We start from the raw sequence: 22,589 nt of genomic DNA, 5'->3' as shown, positions 1-22,589 counted from the left end.
GTGGTGGTGACATCACTGCTGTATCTCTGTATACAGACAGACTGGGGGTGATGGCAGCTCTGCAGGTCCTGGCTGTGGTCAGTGTAACACTTACACAGGCTGCAGGCAGAGGCTGCACAGGGAGCGCTGTGGTGGTGACATCACTGCTGTATCTCTGTATACAGACAGACTGGGGGTGATGGCAGCTCTGCAGGTCCTGGCTGTGGTCAGTGTAACACTTACACAGGCTGCAGGCAGAGGCTGCACAGGGAGCGCTGTGGTGGTGACATCACTGCTGTATGTCTGTATACATACAGACTGGGGGTGATGGCAGCTCTGTAGTTCCTGGCTGTGGTCAGTATATAGCGCTTACACAGGCTGCAGGCAGAGGTTGCACAGGGAGCACTGTGGTGGTAACATCACTGCTGTATCTCTGTATACATACAGACCGGGGGTGATGGCAGCTCTGCAGGTCCTGGCTGTGGTCAGTGTAACACTTACACAGGCTGCAGGCAGAGGCTGCACAGGGAGCGCTGTGGTGGTGACATCACTGCTGTATGTCTGTATACATACAGACTGGGGGTGATGGCAGCTCTGCAGTTCCTGGCTGTGGTCAGTATATAGCGCTTACACAGGCTGCAGGCAGAGGTTGCACAGGGAGCACTGTGGTGGTGACATCACTGCTGTATGTCTGTATACATACAGACCGGGGGTGATGGCAGCTCTGCAGGTCCTGGCTGTGGTCAGTGTAACACTTACACAGGCCACAGGCAGAGGTTGCACAGGGAGCACTGTGGTGGAAACATCACTGCTGTATCTCTGTATACATACAGACCGGGGGTGATGGCAGCTCTGCAGGTACTGGCTGTGGTCAGTGTAACACTTACACAGGCCACAGGCAGAGGTTGCACAGGGAGCACTGTGGTGGAAACATCACTGCTGTATCTCTGTATACATACAGACCGGGGTTGATGGTAGCAGCGCTGCGGGTCCTGGCTGTGGTCAGTATATAACGTTTACACAGGCTGCAGACAGAGGATGCACAGGGAGCACTGTGGTGGTGACATCACTGCTGTATCTCTTTATACATACAGACCGGTGGTGATGGGAGCAGTGCTGCAGGTCCTGGCTGTGGTCAGTATATAGAGCTTACACAGGCTGCAGGCAGAGGCTGCACAGGTAGAGTTGTGGTGGTGACATCACTGTTGCATCTCTTCTCGGCTTTGGCTCCTTCTGCAGAGTTCCAGTGCAGGTTACTTATGATGACATCAGACAGCCGCCTGAGCTGGGGTAAGTTCCAGCCATAGGCATGTATCGACAATATTTTTTTTCAATTAAAAATTCCCTTCTCCCAGTGACCAGACGGGGCCCTCCAGTATTGGGCCAGAAATACCCTGTTTAGTGCTGGTATATGTGATAGATGTATTGTCAATTTTCCTGTCCTACATCAACCCATGTAATAGGGCCTTTGCTAAAAGAAAGCCTTAGGCCTTTTGTAATAGTGATATTAGTAATTAGAAGTAAGCAATCTATAGGCACACAAGGCTACAATCACTGAAAATGGCTGAAAAAGGTGAAAAAGGGTAATTTGGGTTAAAACACAAGCATAAATGTTTGAAGAGTTCTTGGTTTTCTGGGAAGAAACTGTTATCTCCTATGTCCAGCTTGTACATTTTTCATAGCACAGATGATGTTACCTCATTAAGATGATGGGAAAATAGCATTCTTCTTGTCAGTACAGGTAGTTACTGCCAGCTACAATCTTAGAACATTAAATGTTAAGGAAAGAAATAACTAGAAGATCGCATAGTAAATTGCAGTACTTGAAGTTCTAACTTTCACATGAACACCTACAACAACTAAGCTAATGTATTATTTATCTGCCTCAAGTTTTCCCATTTGCTGCAGTAAAATGCTGGTGACATCATCAATTTATAGGAATTTATAGAGCAGTTATATTCCATATCCAATAGTCCATAAAATAATAATACTTTAGCACAAAACTGGCCCAAACTAAGACATTTACAAGACCAGAAGAGACCATTTTATATTCTATTTCATTGTTTTGATGTGTTTCTACGGTTATTTTTCTTCTCTTACCTGGTGATGCAGAATGTCTGATAATCTGATATCATTTAGGATATGTTGTTTTTGACATTACTTGAATTGTGTAAATGTATAGGATTGCAATGATCAGGAACTAAACTACCTATATGTATGCAGATTCTGTAATAAGACTAATTTCGGACTGAATACACATTGAGAGGAAAAATATGAAGTGTTTCTTTAATAAGCATAATAAAAGATATCTTCCCATATTTATCAAAACTGTTTTAAAGAACATTTGGCCTAGTTAATTATCACCTACAACAAAAACAAGCCAATTTAAAACAAAACTTCTGAGAATATAAAAACTGTCTGTATTTAATTTTTTAATACACAATTACTTAAAAATGAGGAATCGATATCAAGGGAATTTGAGAACATCACAAAGAGACACACAATACATCATGGGGAAACATATCAGGTACAAACATGGGCAGTAATTGATAGTGCCAGTGCCACTTATGATAAACTACAACCAATGTTACTATATATGAAGCTGCCAAATTCCTAAACATCAGATGGTATGAAATCATTGCTTACCCGTTTTGGTACAAGCTTTCGCCTGGGGTCGTGTCAACCTGGCAAGGCTAAGTACATGGAGTACCAAAGCCGCACTTGACCTGCTAGAGATATCTATTATCTCTACTTGGAGTTATCAGGTGCACGTTGCATGGAGGATCGCCATCACATGCCAGAACCACCCCCCTTTTAATTTGTGGCAGAATTTATTTGTTAACTCTGAGTTAAACTTTGCATAAATTAACTGTTCAAGTGATTACAAGATACTTTGTAATATGTGTTTCTTCTTCACTTATCTTGGCTCTAATAATCCTCATTCCCTGCCTCTTTTTCGTTTGTTCATTCTGAGATATCTGCTGAATTCAACCTTGCTAGCAATACAGAAATAAACTCACTGGTGCACATTTACTTACCCCGTCCCTGGAGTTCACCATTCATTAAGACTGTGCGCCCGATATCATGAATGTGTCACTTCCCAGCTCAGGTCCAACAGAGTTCACCATCTTTTTAGTGGTACATCTAATTGCTCGGCCTTGCAACACAATTTGAAAGTAAAATTTTGCGCTCAGTCCGTATTAGTCGGATCATCCGACGGCTTGCCCCCCTAAAATGTGTGCGCAGCTACGCCAAAAAAGGGTCATGCGTAGCTGCTACTTAAATACCTCTGCAAGACTTTATCCAATTGAAAGAAGGGCACAGTCCGAAAAAAGTGTGTCGTAAAGCATCGCAAAGCCTTAGTAAATGTGCCCCCCTGAGTTGTCAGATTACACAGAATCTCTATGGAAAAGGAAACTTTCCACCAATCAAATTAGAGTGAATTGTACATTTGCAGACACTTCTGAGGCAAAAAAAATGTTAGAAATTGAACATTTTAAATCACATTATTACTAGAAACAGTGTTTTTTTTTATCATATGCATATGGGTGTGCCTTATCTCATAAGTGGCTAAACTGCTGTGACTTACAGCAGCAGCATAATGGAGAAAATTTTTACATATCATATCAACATACTAATGCTGTATTCACACGAACGTAAAAATTTTTTTTACATTATTTTTTTGTATAATGTATATACATGATGTTTTTCATCTGTATGCTGCACGTATGTAATGTGTATTTATATGTCCCCATAAACTTCTAAGGGCATACAGAACTAAAAAACGGGAGAAAATAGGACATGCTCCATATTTTAAAACGGTTTATATACGGTATGGTGTAAACAACGGCAATGTAAATGGCTGGACATATTGTCAATTGAAATGAATGTTTCCGTATGTAACTTGTAAAAAAAGAGTACGGTTTGGATAGCACACGGCCATTTTCATGCGTTTGTGTGAATGCAGCCTAAGGTAATAGGAAAATATGTTTCCCATCATTGTATGGTTTATAATATTCCTTACACTTACTTCCAGATTCCCACAAAAAAGATTTCTCACCCAACAGTACTGTATGGGGCAAAAACTCTGAAACAGCTGAGTGCAGCAAAGAAATTTTAGCCCAGAGATGGGAGCGATATACAGAGGAGCAACCAGACAGGGCTTACCTGTTCCTGTAAACACAATAAAGTACAACAAAATGTCAAATGCCACACCATTGCGTTCAGAAATGCCAAAGGTCCTCCATTTCTGAACGCAAAGGTGGGGTGAGATCAACCTTTTAACAGATGAATTTGTCTCTACTGGAAGGAGTTGAGCATTGACACTTTAGCTATGGATGAGTGACTGATTTGGCTTACATCCTTGTACAGCCAAGAAAGCTATCTTCTAACAGGTGGCACTAGACATTTCTTTTCTGGAAAAACAGGTAATGTGCATATACTGGGGCTTCCCAACGCACTTTTCTTATTGTGGCTTCCCAACCACGGACACACTTTTGTTGGACTTTCCAACGTTTTGGGGTTTTTGCGCGGCTGTGACAGATATTTAACAGGGAATTGTGTCACACGCAATAGTTTTTTTGCACATCTGTGCTGGCTTTCATGCGACGGAAATCAGGGGGCGTGTCGTCGGACGATCTGACTGATTCGGACTGAGTGCAGGATTTAACTTTCAAATTGTGTCGCAAGATCAAGAACTTACATACACCAGGAAGAAGAAAGTGAATGACACATGCAGGATATCGGGCACACAATCTTAGTGAATCGCGGCACAGTGCATTATCATCAGACAATGCACTTTCTGTGAACTCGGACAGGTAAGTAAATGTGGCCATTGTCCTTGGGGAACATTTCATGGTCTTTAAGACTTATACCTATGCCCAGGAGAAAACCCTGTTTATGGATTATTGAATCTATATTATTAGTGGTACTCATGTAGGAGTATGGAGAATATTAGGTTGTAGTTACATGTTAGATAAGGAAATATGGCCTTGCAAGGGCTCAGCAAGGGGGTCAAGCATCAAAGACTCTGGAGGAAAGGTTCTCAGCTTCAACAGAATCGCTGCAAGCTCATTTTTTTCTAAAGAAAAGCGCTCTGCTTCAAATCCATTGTTCAAAACATACGGCACCATAACTTCACAAGGGAGTTGTGGAATTAAAGTGGGTCCTAGCCTTGTATAGGCTACATTTTCAGATCTGGGGAGTGGGGTGTATTCCCACCAGAGTCTCAATCTGGACACTGGGGATTCCAGCTCCTAATGGAAGTGTAGAAGCAGTGTCATCCCATGTCACCAGTATTTTCACTCTTTGACCATTAGTAGGGTTCTTACGCTTCCTAGGTTAGAAAGTTCTATAGATTTGACTAAGGGAGCAGGAACACTAGGAACCAAGGGGTTGGCAGGGATTGTCAAAGGGGCTAAGTGCCCAGGCCATAAACATGGGTCTTCTCTTCTGGGAGTTCTTTCGTTGTCAAACATTGTACTCGAGGAAACCTGTATCCTGTGGTCCTTGTACTAAGGCTCAAGTGGTAACCAACTTGTATTGTACAAGTACTTGTTTGTACCATCACCTGTAGTTTACATCTCTGTTCACTGGATTTTATTTTTGTTGTGTATATGTTGTTGTATCCAGTGTGCACTTAAGGCAATTAAATATCTAAATTTAACCTGAGCTGCTATTTTATTTCGAGTGCGTTGTCTGTCTCTCTGCACTACATGGGCTGGTTTTTGGCCCAATATAACCCTGCTATGCTTATATCTAACAGGAATCTGGCAGCAGTCCTTCTGTGACAGAGCTCCAATTCACTGGTCTCTCAGCCCCTCAGGATTGTGAATGGATGTTGTCCCATGCCGAGGGTTACTTGGGCCACTCTTTTCCCCTTCGTGTTCCCCCTGAACCTGTATGTGAAAACCCTAGTGGGTAGAGAACTTCACACGGAGTAAATATAAAATATATTATTTAAAAGAAAATATTATTTATTTTAGATTTTCAGGTATTTTTATGTTCTAATAACATTGACATATTCTACATAGATAAAATGTATCCTTTAACCAGCCAACTTTCTTTAAAATTCAGACTGTCAGCATACATTATGTATTTGACTCTATCTTCTTTTGAAATAACATTAATTCTATTGAGACTCCAATATACAAAGAGGATGTAGGAACGGATCAGGCTTCTTTTTTTTTATCACTGTTGATTTAAGTACATTTAATCCCACTCCAGCGTAGACTCATGATTACAAAGTACAGACAGCTCTCACTCCATCATAATAAAAAAAAAAGTACAGGCATTACAGTACATGCACAGCAGTGGTAGAACAATCCCCAGATTAAGGAATCTTCATTGCTTTTTCTATTTGTATTTTAGGCTTAGTTGATACAGGCAGAAGTGAAACTCTCCAGAATGGGATTGTATGAATGACAAGCTGAGCTGCAGATTCTCTGAGATTTGGACAGCTTACCTGCGCCAGGTGGACTGCTCCTTTCAGCAATAAAAGCGAAGAGGACTTACAGGTCTTTGCTCTTGTTAACCATTTTACATCTGAAGGGGCCTGCAATGCATTTGCTTTGCAATGCATTGCTGGCCCCTTCAGGACTGAAGTGGTTAAGCTGAATCTAGAGGGATCTAGTTACCTTTCCATGACCAGCGTAAAGCTATAAGGGAGGACTAAGCAGTGAGAAAACACAACTACAATATCTCTGATGACAGTGACATAGGATTTGTGTGATAAAAAGGGCACAATGTTGGCAGCACGTTCTGGGGCTGTTGGGGGCAAAATTCAGGATGACAGCGCCAAACTGAGGAAGTATTCTGTTGTGTCTTTGGGAAACAAAGCTCCGAAAAGTGTGGCAGAAAATGGGAAAGGCAAGAGACACAGTGCAGCAGGACAGGTCCAGCCAAGGACTGGGAAGACTGCTCTGCTCTATGAGCTCGAGATGAACTGGTACTTGAGAGTCTGTGAGTTGTCTTATGAATACACTGTTGCCTGCAGGACAGGGATGCCCTACAGGTAAGTGTAAATATCTTGTCAGTCTAAAGTGACTTGTAGTCATTTTTTCTTCTCTATATAGTTCTGTAAATGTAACACCTACAAAAATCAGAGTATTAGTAATAATATTGGCAAACTATTGTCTAGTTATAAACATATTGGTTCTACTATCGTGAGGACCCACAAGGATGGAATTAGCTTACTGCATGCCCCGAACTACCTATGATGATGATGGAAGGTGTCACCTGAATTAATTTGACTCCTTTTAGGTTTTTTGGCATATTATGTGCTTTTTTATTGTATTATGTCATATTTTAGAACTGTCTTCAAATATGATGATAAAAAAACGCCATATAATGCGTACATTAAAGTGTGATCACCCTTTTATAGCCTGCAAATGACACTGCACTGTAAAAAGAGGTCAGTTTAGCTGAACAAGACCAATAATCTTTTCTTCATTTCCATGAAATATACATAATTCAAAGAAATCCCAAATTATTGCATAAAGGAAGCAGAACCGTTTATTACTGTGTAATATAACGCAGCACATAAACAGGAAAAATAAGAAGTACAAGACACCAACCTTTAACCGGCAGTCAAGAATGAAATTTATTGTTACAAGCAGAAGTCATTGTTACTAGACACCGGGTCAGCTTGAAAGGGAATGAGTCATAAAGACGCAGGCAATCTGTCGCTCCATACCCCAAAGCCGATGCTCTACTGCTTTCCACTACTGGATATTAAGCCCCTGACAATAATTCACATCATATTAACCTTTTCAGTGCTAGCAGATTTTCTCTATTCTGATATTATACTTTTGGAGTGGAGGCCTACAATAGATCTTTACCTTTACTCAGTGGAGGCCTACAATAGATCTCCATATATGGAATGCTACACCTCCTTATGTAACATGGTGAAGGTATCAGTTCTTCTGAGAATTGTAACTCATGTTTACATAACTGCCCAATGTAAGGTTATCTACATGTGGATGTCAGCAGGCTAAGATGCTTATATTACTGATTTGATAGATATATTGATATAAAGAATTCATGTTAACCATATCAAAGATTGGTTCCATAGTATGCTTCATTAACTCCTCAAGTATTTGCTGTTGATTATTTCAAAGATCACAAAACCTGATGATCATCGAAATATTTGGTGCTACATATACACAACTTCAATAAACTCTCCAATAAGCTGTTAAACACAATAGTCAGATCCTTAAGATCTTTGCTTTGTCCATAGTGTATCGTCTGACCCAACTTTCACAGAAGCCAGTGAAAGTTCAGAGATGTTCACTTGATTACAACACCTGATCAGCAAAGGTATGGATGTTGCAGCCCAATTAACCAGCTGCTAATGACACCCTATGCTCATGCTCCTAATTCATTGGCATCTTATAATGGAGCGAGTGAATGGCTAGAATGGACTGGAAGAAAAGACAAAGACAGTGAGCCCTAAGGCTAAATCCCATTCCACCTCATCCCTACAAAATGGCCTTGCCTACCCTAAGCAGTAGGTGACATCTGGCTGACCTTCTCTTTCTGCACAAAAGTGCAAACACAGAGACAAAGATTGGTCAATCCAAACCTAGAATAGTAGTTGACAAATAAGGGTCAAAACCAAGAGCACAAAGTAGAACAGAATTGATAGCCTACAGGGCAATGGGTCATTAAATTCAAAATACAGTTGTCAAGAAATATGCCAGCAAGTTCCAAGATGTGTGAATATTTATATATTCTAGTACTATTTTTGTCCCCCCTTTTATTGTCTACAACTACCACTGTGCAACCAAAGATCACTATGTCAACAGTTCAAAGAGCTGGCTCAACCTTGGGGTTACAATACAGTTCCATTTACTATCATTACTTTAGTTGCCCCAGGGCGACATGGTAATTATTAGTAACACTACAGTAATCAAGGCTCTTTCCATAATCTGTTCTGGTATCTCCCTTCTTCATTGGCAACAATTCTTATGAATTATGTATAGTCTCACTGGTTTGCTAAACAAGAAATAGAAGTAAATAACTACATATAGAACTACAGGATTCCCTTGTTGAGGTTCAATTGGAAGTGATAATTAATTTTCCCTTGTTTAATTTGTAACAATTCTAATGACTTGGAAAATGTAACCTTTAGGGTTAAAACAGGGTCAGTCCAGGGACAGACTAGGTCCTGGACAGATTTTACAAGCCGACCACAGTACGGAAGACAGGACTCCTGTATAGTCATATAGTGATATATGATACAAGGATTCCCTTCTTTCCAGCAGTGCTGAACTGTGATGATGATTACTATGAATTACTAGCTTTAAGAACCTACTCTCCAGGGTATGGGTTTACATAGTTACATCTGCTGCTTGTCATGCCTTATAGCAGTACAAGTAAAATGAATATTAGAGAAACCCTCCTGTTGCTTTTTCCCACTGTTAATGTGTTACATAATCCTAGGTTTCTATCATCCTGTTATTAATATCTTGGCTCAAGATACTAATGATAAATGGACAAAAAGACAAGAAAATAAACAGCACAATCCCTGAACAAACATTACGGCAGCTGTGCCCATGGTTTACCTTCCAGTCTATGTATCTATTTAGGGAAATTGCTTCCGCTCACTACTCGCTGTCTTAGAAAGTAATGTGGGTAATCAAATAGAGTAATGAGTCTCTTCAATGAAAAAGGAGAATGCACACATTCTTTATGTACACAGTACAACCAAATTGACTTAATACACTTTGCATAGACGCTGTAGTCAGTCCCAGGGATTGTTAGGTACATCCACATACTGTACGGTACTGGGAAAAGTGTATTTGCTTATGTTCTACACTGATTGTACTGATGTAATACGATAACACTCTGCATTCCCTTTATTTGTACTGCATGTATTTACATGTCTATTTAGAAATACCTGTCATTATTATTTAAAGGGAATCTGTCAGCAGGTTTGACAATGTTTAATTATATATTTGTGTGTTTTGCTAGTAACAGCAGGATTGTGTAAAAATGCATTTATAGTTTAGGATTGGAGCTAGACTTTGTGCACTGGGATGCACTACTGTGTGAGATCTCTGCATTGAGCTGCTCCATGGCACCTCCCTTCTGGATATACAGTTCTCCAGGGCTGCTATCTAATCCTGCTTGTGATTTTCTTTCATTCCTTTTTAATTTATGAATAAATTGACAACTAGGCACTTAAAAAAGGTTTGTTGGGTTTCGGATGTTGCCACCAGCAAAGGTGATCAAAGTACACATATCTGGGCCATTTGTTTTCTTGATCTGCATATTGTCAATAGCTTTTTTTATATGGTGTGCTATTTTTTGGCATCCTATTGTGTTTATTTAAAACATAACTTTAAGGTTATGATGATTTTACCAAATTATTATATGTGATTCCTCCTTTAAAAACAAACAGAATGATGCCTACTTTGTGCTGCTTGTCTTTTTCATTCAAAAATATTTCTCACCAGAGGAGAACTGGGTGGAGACTAATATCTGTCTATGCCCTTAAACTGAGGCCAGTTGGCTTGCCCACAGATCCCATGATACCTTGTGTTCTCTCTGAAAGTAATTTAGCATTAAATCCATTTAGTTGCCCAGAAGTAAATTCACTGAATACTGCACAGTGCGCATACAGGATGTATATGGTGACTTACCTGGCAGCTTCAATCACATGGAGTAGCAGGGAACATGTAATAAGAAGTAGATGAAGTCTGTGCTGTGTGATCACTAAGGGTTAATAGCTTATCTGCACAAAGCTGATACTGCCGATGACAAGTTGGGGGCAGGAAGCAGAATAAGGTGCAGAGATAGACAGAAAAAGTTCTGTAGAATCACAGACTGGGGTTGAAGAACTGATAGGGAACAGGGGAGATCTTGTATCTCACTATTTTGTGCAGGAGACATCTGTATCCACAGTCTTGGACACATCCAGTCTGCTTCATACACAGAGAGAACTCTGTCACATGACCTCCCCACCTGTGAGCAGGGAGCAGCTCCCAGAAGTCATAGAATTAGTACATTTGTTTATACTAGGGACTTACAGGCCTTGTCAGCAGAGAGAGCGGAAGAAGCTACTGCAGCACCCAGATAATCTGAGGGTAATAGCAAACAAACTGCTGAATTTAGGTAACAAAGATAATAGGAAAAGTTGTTTTACATCCCAAGAGCTATTGATTTTTGGAAAATGAAAAACCTTTACAGTTACCTTTAATTATTAGGGGTTCTTGCCTTATGCTTCTTTATATAAACAGGGTGTGACAAAAATGTTAGAAAGGGTGAATATCTTGCAAAATACATATCAGATCCAAAAACTAAAACTATACCTGGGGGCAATTTAAAAATCTTAAATGATAATCCCCAGTTTTTATTGCAGTTTCATATTCCAAAGGAAAAATTACATTGATTTGACCTTTGTCTTTTTTAATTTTGGTGACATATGACACTGTAATCGGCAAAAATTTGTGCAAACAAATATTTTGTTAAATACACAGATTCAAAATCAGATGCAAAATCTGAAAATTGACAATATTTTTCTAAAAGTTGTCACCAAATTTTACAAAATGTTACCAAATTCAACCAGTTAATGTAGAGTATTTGGCACTTGAAAACTTTGCAAGCAAGAAAAATCCCCATCTTCAGAGAGGAGGGGACTCACATTAAACCAGCACCCCAAAGAGAACACTAAACCACTACAGTTACCCTGAATGTAGTTTCTACGTATCATTGGATACATTTTTAAAGAAATATTTGTACATTTTTTTTGTTTTTCAATTCAATGTGTATTTCCCAATTTTTGAAATATCTTTTACTCATTTACATTTTCAGCGATTACAACGCCAACTGCGATTCAATGACTTAAATCATAGATGGAACCAATGTAATTTTGATTTGGGAATCTGAATCTGCAATTAAAAATGGTGGTTCCTATTTAAGATTTTTACGCTCGCCCCACCACCAAGGGATGGAATTACGGGGGCCGAGTTAGGTATTATTAGCTAGATTTTTAAAAAATATTTGACACACATACTGTATTTTTAGTTTCTTGATCCAATGTGTATTTTGCAGTTTATTCCACCATCCTGACCTTTTTGTTACACCCTGTATATTTTGGGGGCCCACCTACTGCTACAAGTCAATATTGCATGTACAATATAAGGATGCGTTCACACAGTGGGGAGATTTATCAAGCTGTCTGAAAGTCAGAATATTTCTAGTTGCCCATGGCAACCAATCCCAGCATATCCATGGCATGAATATTTTAAACGGGAGCTGTGATTGGTTGCCATGGGCAACTAGAAATATTCTGACTTTCAGACAGCTTGATAAATCTGCCCAAATGTATTTCAAAACACAATTCAAGTGCAATCTACAAATATGGCATATAGCTATAATAACAACGATTAGCGCCAGAAGCCCAAGCGCCTATTAGAGCAAAATGATGATTTTTTTTAGGAGGTTTTAACTTTTGTAAATGTATGAAAAGATTATAAAAACCTATATATATATTTGGTATCCCCGTGGATACCGACCCAAAGAATCAAGTAGACATGTCATTTGGGGAGCACAGTGAAAGTGTAAAATCTAAGCCAAAAAGAACATAGCCCAAATGCATTTTTTCACTAATTTCACTGCATTTGGAATGTTTTTCACACTTCCCAGTACACAGCATGGAATATTAAATATCATCACTATGAAGTGCAATTTGTTATGCAGAAAACAAGCCCTCACACAGCTCTGTACAGGTGGGGAGTAAAATATGAAAACAAAAAGGGCCTGGTCATTAAGGGGTTAAATCTGTTTTTTATTCCAACACAAAATAACATGTCCAGCAGTGGCCTCCCCTCACTAATAACATGTCCAGCAGTGACCTCCCCTCACTAATAACATGTCCAGCAACAGCCTCTGCTCACTTATAACATGTAATAGCAGCGGCCTCTCCTCACTAATAACATGTCCAGCAGTGGCCTCCCCTCACTAATAACATGTCCTAGCAGCGGCCTCCCCCACTAATAACATGTCCCAGCAGTGACCTCTCCTCACTAATAACATGTCCAGCAGCGGCCTCTCCTTAATAATAACATGTCCCAGCAGTGGCCTCCCCTCACTTATAACATGTCCAGCAGCGGCCTCCTCTCACTAATAAAATGTCCTAGCAGCAGCCTCCACTCACTAATAACATGTCCCGCAGCAGCCTCCACTCACTAATAACATGTCCTAGCAGCGGCCTCCATTCACTAATATCAGGGCTAGCGGAAGCCTCCCCTCACTAATAACATGTCTAGTGGCAGCCACCACTCAATAATAAATTTTCCATTGGCAGTTTCCACGTGGAATCCTATGCAGTAGCAGGGGCATAGATGTGTCTGTGTGCTATCCTAGTGCATACTGTATAATGTCACACAGTGTGCATCGGCTGAGCACACAGACATGTCTCTGCCCGTGAACTCTTATAACCAATTGTATGTGTGTTATCTTCACGTCATGAACCCTGTGGTCCCCTTCCCTTCCTGATTGTAACGCCACTGACACTATACCTAGTGTATGTATATACATATCATAGTCTATTTAAATGCATAAGTACACCTTCATAGAAATATTTACAGTACACACTATATAAACATGAATATGTGCAGCATACACATTTACTTACCCCTCCCTGGTGCGTTCCCCAATGTGCATTGTCCAACCAGAATGAACTGTGCTACAATTCACTAAGATCGTGCACCCGATTTCCTGCATGTATCGCTTCCCTGCTCAGGTCCGACGGAGTTCACAATCTTCTTCTCGGTGTATGTAAGTGCAATGGATGCAACAAAATTTGAATCTTAAATCCCGAGCTCGGTCCAAATCAGTCCCACAGAACAAACCAGTCCACAGCAGGGGCAGGACGGGAGCAGAATAAATATGTGTTGGGGCCCACCAGTGATTTTTTTTTTTCCGGTACCCTGGTGGGCAAGTCTGACCCTGAATGTTATGTTACAATTGTTTATAGTTTATAGAAATGAGTGTTTTCATATTATATCATTTGATAATTATACTACAAACATGTTTTATATTTCTATAGACAACACTTATAGAATGCTTTACCCCCAAACCAATAAATCTCTAGTAAATATAAATTCATCACAGTGATAAACATAGGAACTGAGCAGCCTAATATGATATCACTTACTAAATGAAGTTGCAGTAAATCTCTTCCCACTGAGCTTAGTATGTGGGTGACCCTACCTAGTGGATGCATTCCCTTTAAAACTGCCCGGACATGAATGAGCAAAGATTATAATGAATAACTAAAATACTGATGGGATGGTATCATTTTGCAGCACCTGTGACAGCATCATCATCATTTGTGGTATGCAGCTGAGGAGGCGCTGATTGTACCTTTGTGTTTTTTTAAATCACAGCGTCCCCCAGTGTGTCCCAAGCTTCATTTCTTATATCTTTGCATTGCCGCAATTTATAAGGTATGCAAATTAGCCTTCGGTGCTCTGCAGAGCACCATCAGTCTCTACTGTAACATAATTTATGGTCGCCCCAGGGCTGTGCAAGCTGCGTTCTGAGATCCGGTGAGATTTGAAAAGAGAACTGGTGACACCACCAGCTCTCAGAAAGCAGATGGCATTATATTACTGTGGAGCCTGATGGTGCTTTACAGAGCACCACGGGCTTATTTTCATATCTTATTGACTTATTTTTTATAGAAATGCGGCCTTGCAATAATATAAGAAAGGTAATCTGATGGTGGATGTCCTTTTACATTTTGTTATTGACAGCTTCTCACACTAGTCTCCTGCTCCCTGTGTTGTCTGGATCTCTGAGTTCTGGACCAAAAACACTATTGAAGCCGGGGATTATTGTTTTCCTAGTTTCCTGATCCTTGGCTATTGTTTAGACTACTCTACCATTTTAGTGATTTTGTATTTATTTTGCTCTCTGTGGTGACACAAATCTGGTGATCATTCTTACTTGTTTGTATTGTTTCATCCTTGTCTATGTGTCTTGCAGGATAGGAGGGATAGTAGACCAGTTACTGCTCACTTCTTAGAGTGGTTAAGCAGGAAGGGCGAGGTTGGTGGATTCATAATAAGGGCTCACTGTCTTCTCCATGTTCCTTTATCTGTTCCCCTTTTTACAACTGTATAGGCAGTTTTGCATTTGGGAAAAGTATTGACATCCCCTGGGGGAGTGGGTGCCAATGTTTATTTTGCAGCCCCCAAAATAAAATAAATAATTTATACAAAGTATTATAGATTTTTAAGATTAAAATTTAAACATCCAATAATTGATCAAATTGTATGTTACAGCTTATGTGCCTTAGTTATTTTATTATTTTAGTATAATATATATAAGGTAATGATATAAAATATAAGCTTTCCAACAGGTCCTATCTATACCCTGGACTGTTATCTGTCTCGTACAGAAGGGTGTGACTGAAATTTCCAGCACTTTGAAGTAAAAACCTATATAAAATAAACTTGTCATGAATTCCTATGATAGCATGAAATAAAAGCGGAGTAATCGGAGACCTGCTTCCACATGCTAATCTGCAATGTATGTTAATCATCTGCTTCCTGGGGATTTACTAAAGCCCTGCATTTTGCTTTTAGCATACTCTGAGAGCAGCAATCCGCCATCAGTAAGTGGGACATGTCAAATATTCACCAGCAGCTTTCCCGATTGATTCTGACCCTTGCATAACTCATAGCAACAACTCCAATGTAAAGATGACACAATTTTTTCACACTGATTCTGAAAATCCTATCCTCCAATGTTAATAAAGCAGACATACCATCCATCCCTACAGCTGCCTCGAAATAATTGTGCCTCATAGTATTGCACTGAGTTAAGGAAGGGCTATGTAATTGACTCTTTAGAGTATTTTAAAGTTTGTGTTCGTGTATAATTTGGTCATCTTTGGTATGATTTTTTTTATAACTATGTGAACCAAAGTTTTCTTCTACCTCAGAAGCCTAAAGGCCACAAATTCTGTGCACAAAATTCAATGGTGGAAGACTTTGGTTGGAAGAACATTATTTTACAATTTGCTTAAACAATTGTAAACCAACCATCTAGAGAAAGGGTAAAACCTGTCTCAGCTGGAAGACTTCAAACAAAAATACAACATACATATACACACTAAACAGAGAACGTTAGAAGGGATTTGTGTCTCCCCCTTGCTTTAAATAAAATACTAAAGTCTCTCTCTCCGAAACACCAAAGTATTAATCAACACTTGGCCGCTCTTTATCGATGAAAGAAATCCCTCCTCACCCTTAGCCCATGCAGTACCTGGCACTTTCTCTAGCTAGTTCAGTGCCAACAAGGATTATTAGAATTGCACTGTTATGTGGACCTTGTATCTTTTCTTGGGAACCTTATGACTAGCAATCATACATCAGTGCTCAATAATACTTTAATTAGTCACTTTTATAAGGCCATTAAGGCTATGCGTTATATACAGGCAGTTCCCAGGTTAAGTACAAGATATATCATGTAGATTTTTTTTTTAAGTAGAATTTATATGTAAGTCAGAACCGGTATATTTTAATATTTTTTTTAAGTGTAATTGCAGACAAAGTATTTTTTTTTAATTCTGATAGGAATATTTAAAGTTTACGGTTGTCATGGGAGCAAGTATTAACAGAAAAGCTTTATTACAGACACCTTTGATAACTCATATGTTGACCATTGCAGCCTTGGGCTAAATTTCCATAAATTACCAGCATCCAGAGAATATCACCAGGGCAATGGGGTCTGTTTGTAACTAGAGGTTGTCTGTAAGTCAGTTCATCTTAAGTAGGGGACTGCCTATATATATTAAAAATAGAAGAATGGCAGCACTGGTAAAAGAAAATAAGGTACCGTATATACTCGAGTATAAGCCGACCCGAGTATAAGCCGAGACCCCTAATTTTACCACAAAAAAATGGGAAAACCTATTGACTCGAGTATAAGCCGAGGGTGTAGTATACAGCCAGCTAGCCCCCTGTAGTATACAGCCTGTCCCAAGTAGTATACAATCAGCCTGCCCCCATGAGGTATACAGCCTGCCCCCATGAAGTATACAGCCTGCCCCCATGAAGTATACAGCCTGCCCCCATGAAGTATACAGCCTGCCCCCATGAAGTATACAGCCTGCCCCCATGAAGTATACAGCCTGCTCCCATGAAGTATACAGCCTGCCCCCATGAAGTATACAGCCTGCTCCCATGAAGTATACAGCCTGCCCCCATGAAGTATACAGCCTGCTCCCATGAAGTATACAGCCTGCCCCCATGAAGTATACAGCCTGCTCCCATGAAGTATACAGCCTGCCCCCATGAAGTATACAGCCTGCTCCCATGAAGTATACAGCCTGCCCCCATGAAGTATACAGCCTGCCCCCATGAAGTATACAGCCTGCCCCCATGAAGTATACAGCCTGCCAGCCTGCCCCCATGAAGTATACAGCCTGCCCCCACAGGGTATACAGCCTGCCCCCACGAAGTATACAGCCTGCCCCCACGAAGTATACAGCCTGCCCCCACGAAGTATACAGCCTGCCCCCAGTATAATAAAAAAATAAACTTAATACTCACCCTCCGACGATACTCACCTTTGATTTGAAGTGGCGGCTCCCGGTCCTCGGCGGCGGCTCCTGGTCCTCGGCGGCAGCTCCCGATCCTCTGCGGCGGCTTCTCTCTTCGATCTTGACGTGCCGGCAGTCGCGTCCATGCGACTTGCCAGCGGGCGCACAGTGCGATGCGGCGGTGTCGCCGCTGATGACGTCATCAGCGGCGACACCGCTACATCATATTGTGCGCCCGCCGGCAAGTCGCATAGACGCGACTGCCGGCACGTCAAGATCGAAGAGAGAAGCCGCCGCAGAGGATCGGGAGCTGCCGCCGAGGACCGGGAGCCGCCGCCGAGGACCGGGAGCCGGATGGTGAGTATTAATTTTTTTTTTTTTTATTACCTCATGTTTTTTTTTTATTAACTCGTGTATAAGCCGAGATTAGGTTTTTCAGCACATTTTTTGTGCTGAAAAACTCGGCTTATACACGAGTATATACGGTACTTTTATTCTCATGTGTCTCAATGTTTCAGTTTTTAAATATATATTCACAGTGGGGAGAAGTATTTGATACATTATCGATTTTACAATTAACAAAGTAAAGGTCTGTAATTTTATGTAGGTAGTAATAATAATGATACATAAAAAATACAATATACTATATATGCAATGACTCACAGCAACAAAAATAAATAAAAACCAATAAAAAGGTACACTTGTGAGAGACAGAAAGATTTTGAAATAAGGAATTTGCATTTTATTTCATGAAATAAGTATTTGATCAACTAACAACCAAAAAGAATTATAGCTCTCTCGGACCTGTTAGTTTTTCTTTAAAGAAGCTCTTCGTTCTCTGCACTCATCACTTGTATTAGTGCACCTGTTTGAACTCATTAACTGTATTAAAGGCACCTGTCCACACACTCAATCACTCACACTCCAAAGTCTCCTTTATGATAAAGATCAGAGAGCTGTCTAAGGACACCAGGGACAAAACTGTAGATCTGCACAAGGCTGAGATGGCCCACAGGACAATAGGCAAGCAACATGGTGAGATGGCAACAACTGGTAGAAACCAAAATTTTTCTTGGTCTGGGGTTACATAATTTACATAGTTATATAGTTTATACGGTTGAAAAAAGACTCATGTCCATCAAGTTCAACCAAGGAAGGGAAGGGATTGGAAGAGAAATGGATTTAGAGGACACAATTCCATATAACAGAAGTATCATTGTTATTTAGATATAAAAAGGCATCTAGGCCATTCTTGAAGCTCTCTGCAGTCCCTTATGTGACCAGCGCCTGAGGCAGGCTATTCCACAGATTGACAGTTCTCAATGCAAGATCTAGCCTCGTGGAGTAAGTCAGGTCAGGAATCAGCTCCAAAATACAAGCAAGACCTGGTCAATGAGCTGGGACCACAGTCTCATAAGCCATTATGAATTAAAATCCAGCAGTGTATACAAGGTCCCCCTTTTCATGCCAGCACATTTCCAGGCCTGTTTGAAGTTCCCCCATGACCATCTGGATGATCCAGAGGAAGCATAAGAGAAGGTCATGTGGTCAGATGAGACAAAAATAGAATTTGCTGGTATCAACTCCACTTGCCATGTTTGGAGGAAGGATGAGTACAATTCCAAGAACATGGTCCTTAACGTGAAGCATGGGGATGGAAACATCATACATTGGTGTTGCTTTTATGCAAAGGGCGGACTGCACCATATAGTGATATTTTGGTCAACAACCTCCTTTCCTCAGTAAGAGAATTGAAAATGAGCCCTGGCTGGGTCTTTGATCAAGACCTGAAGCATACATATAGGACAACTAAGAAGTTGCTCCATAAAAAGCATTTTTACAGTACTGAAGTGGCCTAGATAATCTTCTGACCTGAACCCAATATAAAATCTTTGGCAGGAATTGAATCCTAATTTCGCCTAGTGACGGCCCTGAAATCTGAAAGATCTGGAGAAGATCTCTATGGCTAAGAGCAGTGGTCCACAATAAAGTGTACAATAAAATTATAAACCACTTTATTCTTTGTAGGCAGGAATTGAGAGTATGCCATACATGTCTCACAAAAGAGAAAAGGTAATAGCTGTGCTTAGATCATTATTTTAAGTGAACCTTCCTCCCCAACATTACAGGGTCTTCTTCCTGTTAGTATATTTCATACAGTGACCCACCACAGCAGTGCCAGACAGACAATGATCACCCACCTATGACAGTGCCAGCTGCTACCCACAATGGAGCCAGTTGCACACTTTCCTCAGTTATAGGCACCAAACACTGCCATCTAGTGCAAGTGCAAGCCCCATTAGAGCCAGTCACATAGCACATTCTGTTAGTGCCAGTCAGAATCTACCCATTGCACATCCTGCCACACAGTGACCAGTTTTAGTGCTCTGAAATGATGGCATGAGAAAGACTCTGCTGTCTATTGCCATTCTTGCAGTCTGTTTGACAATGGTTGTGGCCTATACAGAATGCACCCATAACATGAACTTTCAGTTAAAAATTTATATGTAAAATGTTCTTATTTATTTGTAAAAAGTATAAATATTGGCCAGTCACTTTACTAAATTACATGGCAACACATGACTTGTCACATAAATGTAGGAGTCTAAGTGATTAAAAGCTCCTCATAAAATCTGTATCAACAACAGAACATGTATCAGCAGATTCCCTGCACAGAGCTTGGCTTTACTGCATATAATTTTCGGACCTTTCCATAAATCATAAAAATACGCATCTGCTAATATATCATGCTGGTAGCAGAATTGGAAAAATTATTAAAGTGACAAGATCAGATTTTGTGTGGTATGCTGACAGACAGACATTTTAAATAACATTAAGAAGATATGGGAGGGAGACTTCCAAATGTTAGAACAAAAAAAGTCACCGATTTTTGCTCAATGCCATTTTTGTGCATTTTTTTGCGACTTGTATTTTAATGGATTTGTTGTATTTATCTAACAAATCCAGCTATTTAGACTAAAGTTAGATGTGTTCACCAACTGGGACTTTTTAAAAAATCACAAATGCTAGACAGCACTGCCCTGTTTAACTTCAAAAACTGTTTAACTTGAAAAAATATCCAAGTTAAAAAAAATGTAGAAAGTTAATTTTAGACAGCAATGTAAAAATGCATTAAAAATATTTTGGATATAAAATGCTTTAACCCCTTAAGGACGCAGGGTTTTTCCGCTCATTTCTCGCTCTCCACCTTCAAAAATCCATAACTTTTTCATTTTTACGTGTACAGACCTGTGTGAGGGCTTATTTTGTGCGTAACAAATTTTACTTTCCCGTAATGTTATTTATTTTAACATGCCGTGTACTGCGAAGCTGAAAAAAATTCCAAATGTGGAAAAATTGAAAAAAAACGCACTTGCGTCATGTTCTTGTGGGCTCAGTTTTTACGACTTTCACTCTTTGCTCCAAATAACACGCCTACTTTATTCTATGGTTCGGTGCGATCGCGGTGATACCAAATTTATATAGGTTTTATTGTGTTTTAATACATTTTCAAAAATTAAACGAATGTGTACAAAAAAGAAAAAAAAAATTTGCCATCTTCTGAAGCTAATAACTTTTTCATACTTTGGCGCACGGAGCTGTATGAGGTGTCATTTTTTTGCGAAATGAGACGTTTTCATTGCTACCATTTTGAGGTCTGTGCGACATATTGATAATTTTTATTCCATTTTTTATGTGATGTAAAAATGTGTAAAAGTCGCATTTCGGACATTTGGGCGCCATTTCCCATCTCGGAGGTCACCGCTGGCCGTAACCATTTTTATATTTTGATAGATCGGGCATTTTGGTACATTAACCCTAGATGGTCAGATCGCTGCTACCATATACTGCAATACTTCTGTATTGCAATATATGGCATTTTTGCAGCACATTCATTACAATGAGCCACTGGCTAATTGTAACGAATCTGCAGAAGCCAGATAGCTTTGGGTCAAACGAAGACCCGAGGCTACCATGGCAACCGATCGCCGCCTCCCGATGACGTTCGGCGATCGTAACAAAGATGGCGGCGCCCGCGAGCCGCCGTCTTTTAACCGGTTAAGGACCGGGCCCTTTCCTGTTTTTTCATGTCCATTTTTCACTCCCCACCTTCAAAAATCTATAACTTTTTTATTTTTACACTTAAAGAGCTGTGTGACGGCTTGTTTTCTGCGTAACAAATTGCACTTCATAGTGATGGTATTAAATATTCCATCGCATATACTCGGAAGCGGGAAAAAAATTACAAATGCAGTGAAAATGGTGAAAAAACACATTTGCGCCATTTTCTTGTGGGCTTGGATATTACGTCTTTCACTGAGCACCCCAAATGACATGTCTAATTTATTCTTTGGGTCAGTACGATTAAGGGGATACCAAATTTGTATAGGTTTTATAATGTTTTCATACATTTAAAAAAATTAAAACCTCCTGTACAAAAATTATTTTTTTGATTTTGCCAACTTCTGGCGCTAATAACTTTTTTATACTTTGGTGTACGGAGCTGTGGGTGGTGTCATTTTTTGCGAAATTTGATAATATTTTCAATGATATCAATGATATCATTTTTAGGACTGTACGACCTTTTGATCACGTTATATTTTTATAAAATATATATATTTATATATATGGCAAAAAAGTGCCATTTTCGACTTTGGGCGCTATTTTCCGTTACGGGGTTAAACACATTGAAAAACCGTTATCATATTTTGATAGATCAAAACGGACGCGTCGATACCTAATGTGTTTATGATTTTTACTGTTTATTTATATTTATGTCAGTTCTAGGGAAGGGGGGTGATTTGAAATTTTAGGTTTTTTTATTATAATTTTTTTTTTAAACTTTTTTTTATTTTTACTATTTTTCAGACTCCCTAGGGTACTTTAACTCTAGGTTGTCTGATCGATCCTATCATATACTGCCATACTACAGTATGGCAGTATATGGGGAATTTCCTCCTCATTCATTACAATGTGCTATCAGCCATGCAGTGAGGAACACTGCCACCATACAATGAGGAACACTATCGCCATACAGTTTCATTCAGATGAA

At 39.9% G+C, this 22,589-nt stretch overlaps 1 protein-coding gene across 1 annotated transcript in view; it reads left to right on the top strand.

Annotated features, from left to right (window-relative positions):
• Positions 1 to 6,337: 6,337 nt before the first annotated feature.
• The window catches only part of KCNAB1 (potassium voltage-gated channel subfamily A regulatory beta subunit 1), a 234,298-nt gene continuing 218,046 nt past the window's right edge, over positions 6,338 to 22,589 (top strand). Inside the window, exon 1 of the mRNA XM_072142948.1 lies at positions 6,338 to 6,991. Coding sequence (XP_071999049.1) covers positions 6,723 to 6,991 — 269 coding nt within the window. The 5' untranslated portion in view covers positions 6,338 to 6,722. The remainder of the gene's footprint in view (positions 6,992 to 22,589) is intronic.

The sequence above is a fragment of the Engystomops pustulosus genome, chromosome 3 (genome assembly GCF_040894005.1).
Source record: "Engystomops pustulosus chromosome 3, aEngPut4.maternal, whole genome shotgun sequence".
In the NCBI taxonomy this organism is placed as follows: Eukaryota; Metazoa; Chordata; class Amphibia; order Anura; family Leptodactylidae; genus Engystomops; species Engystomops pustulosus.
This window is presented reverse-complemented; position numbering and strand designations above follow the sequence as displayed.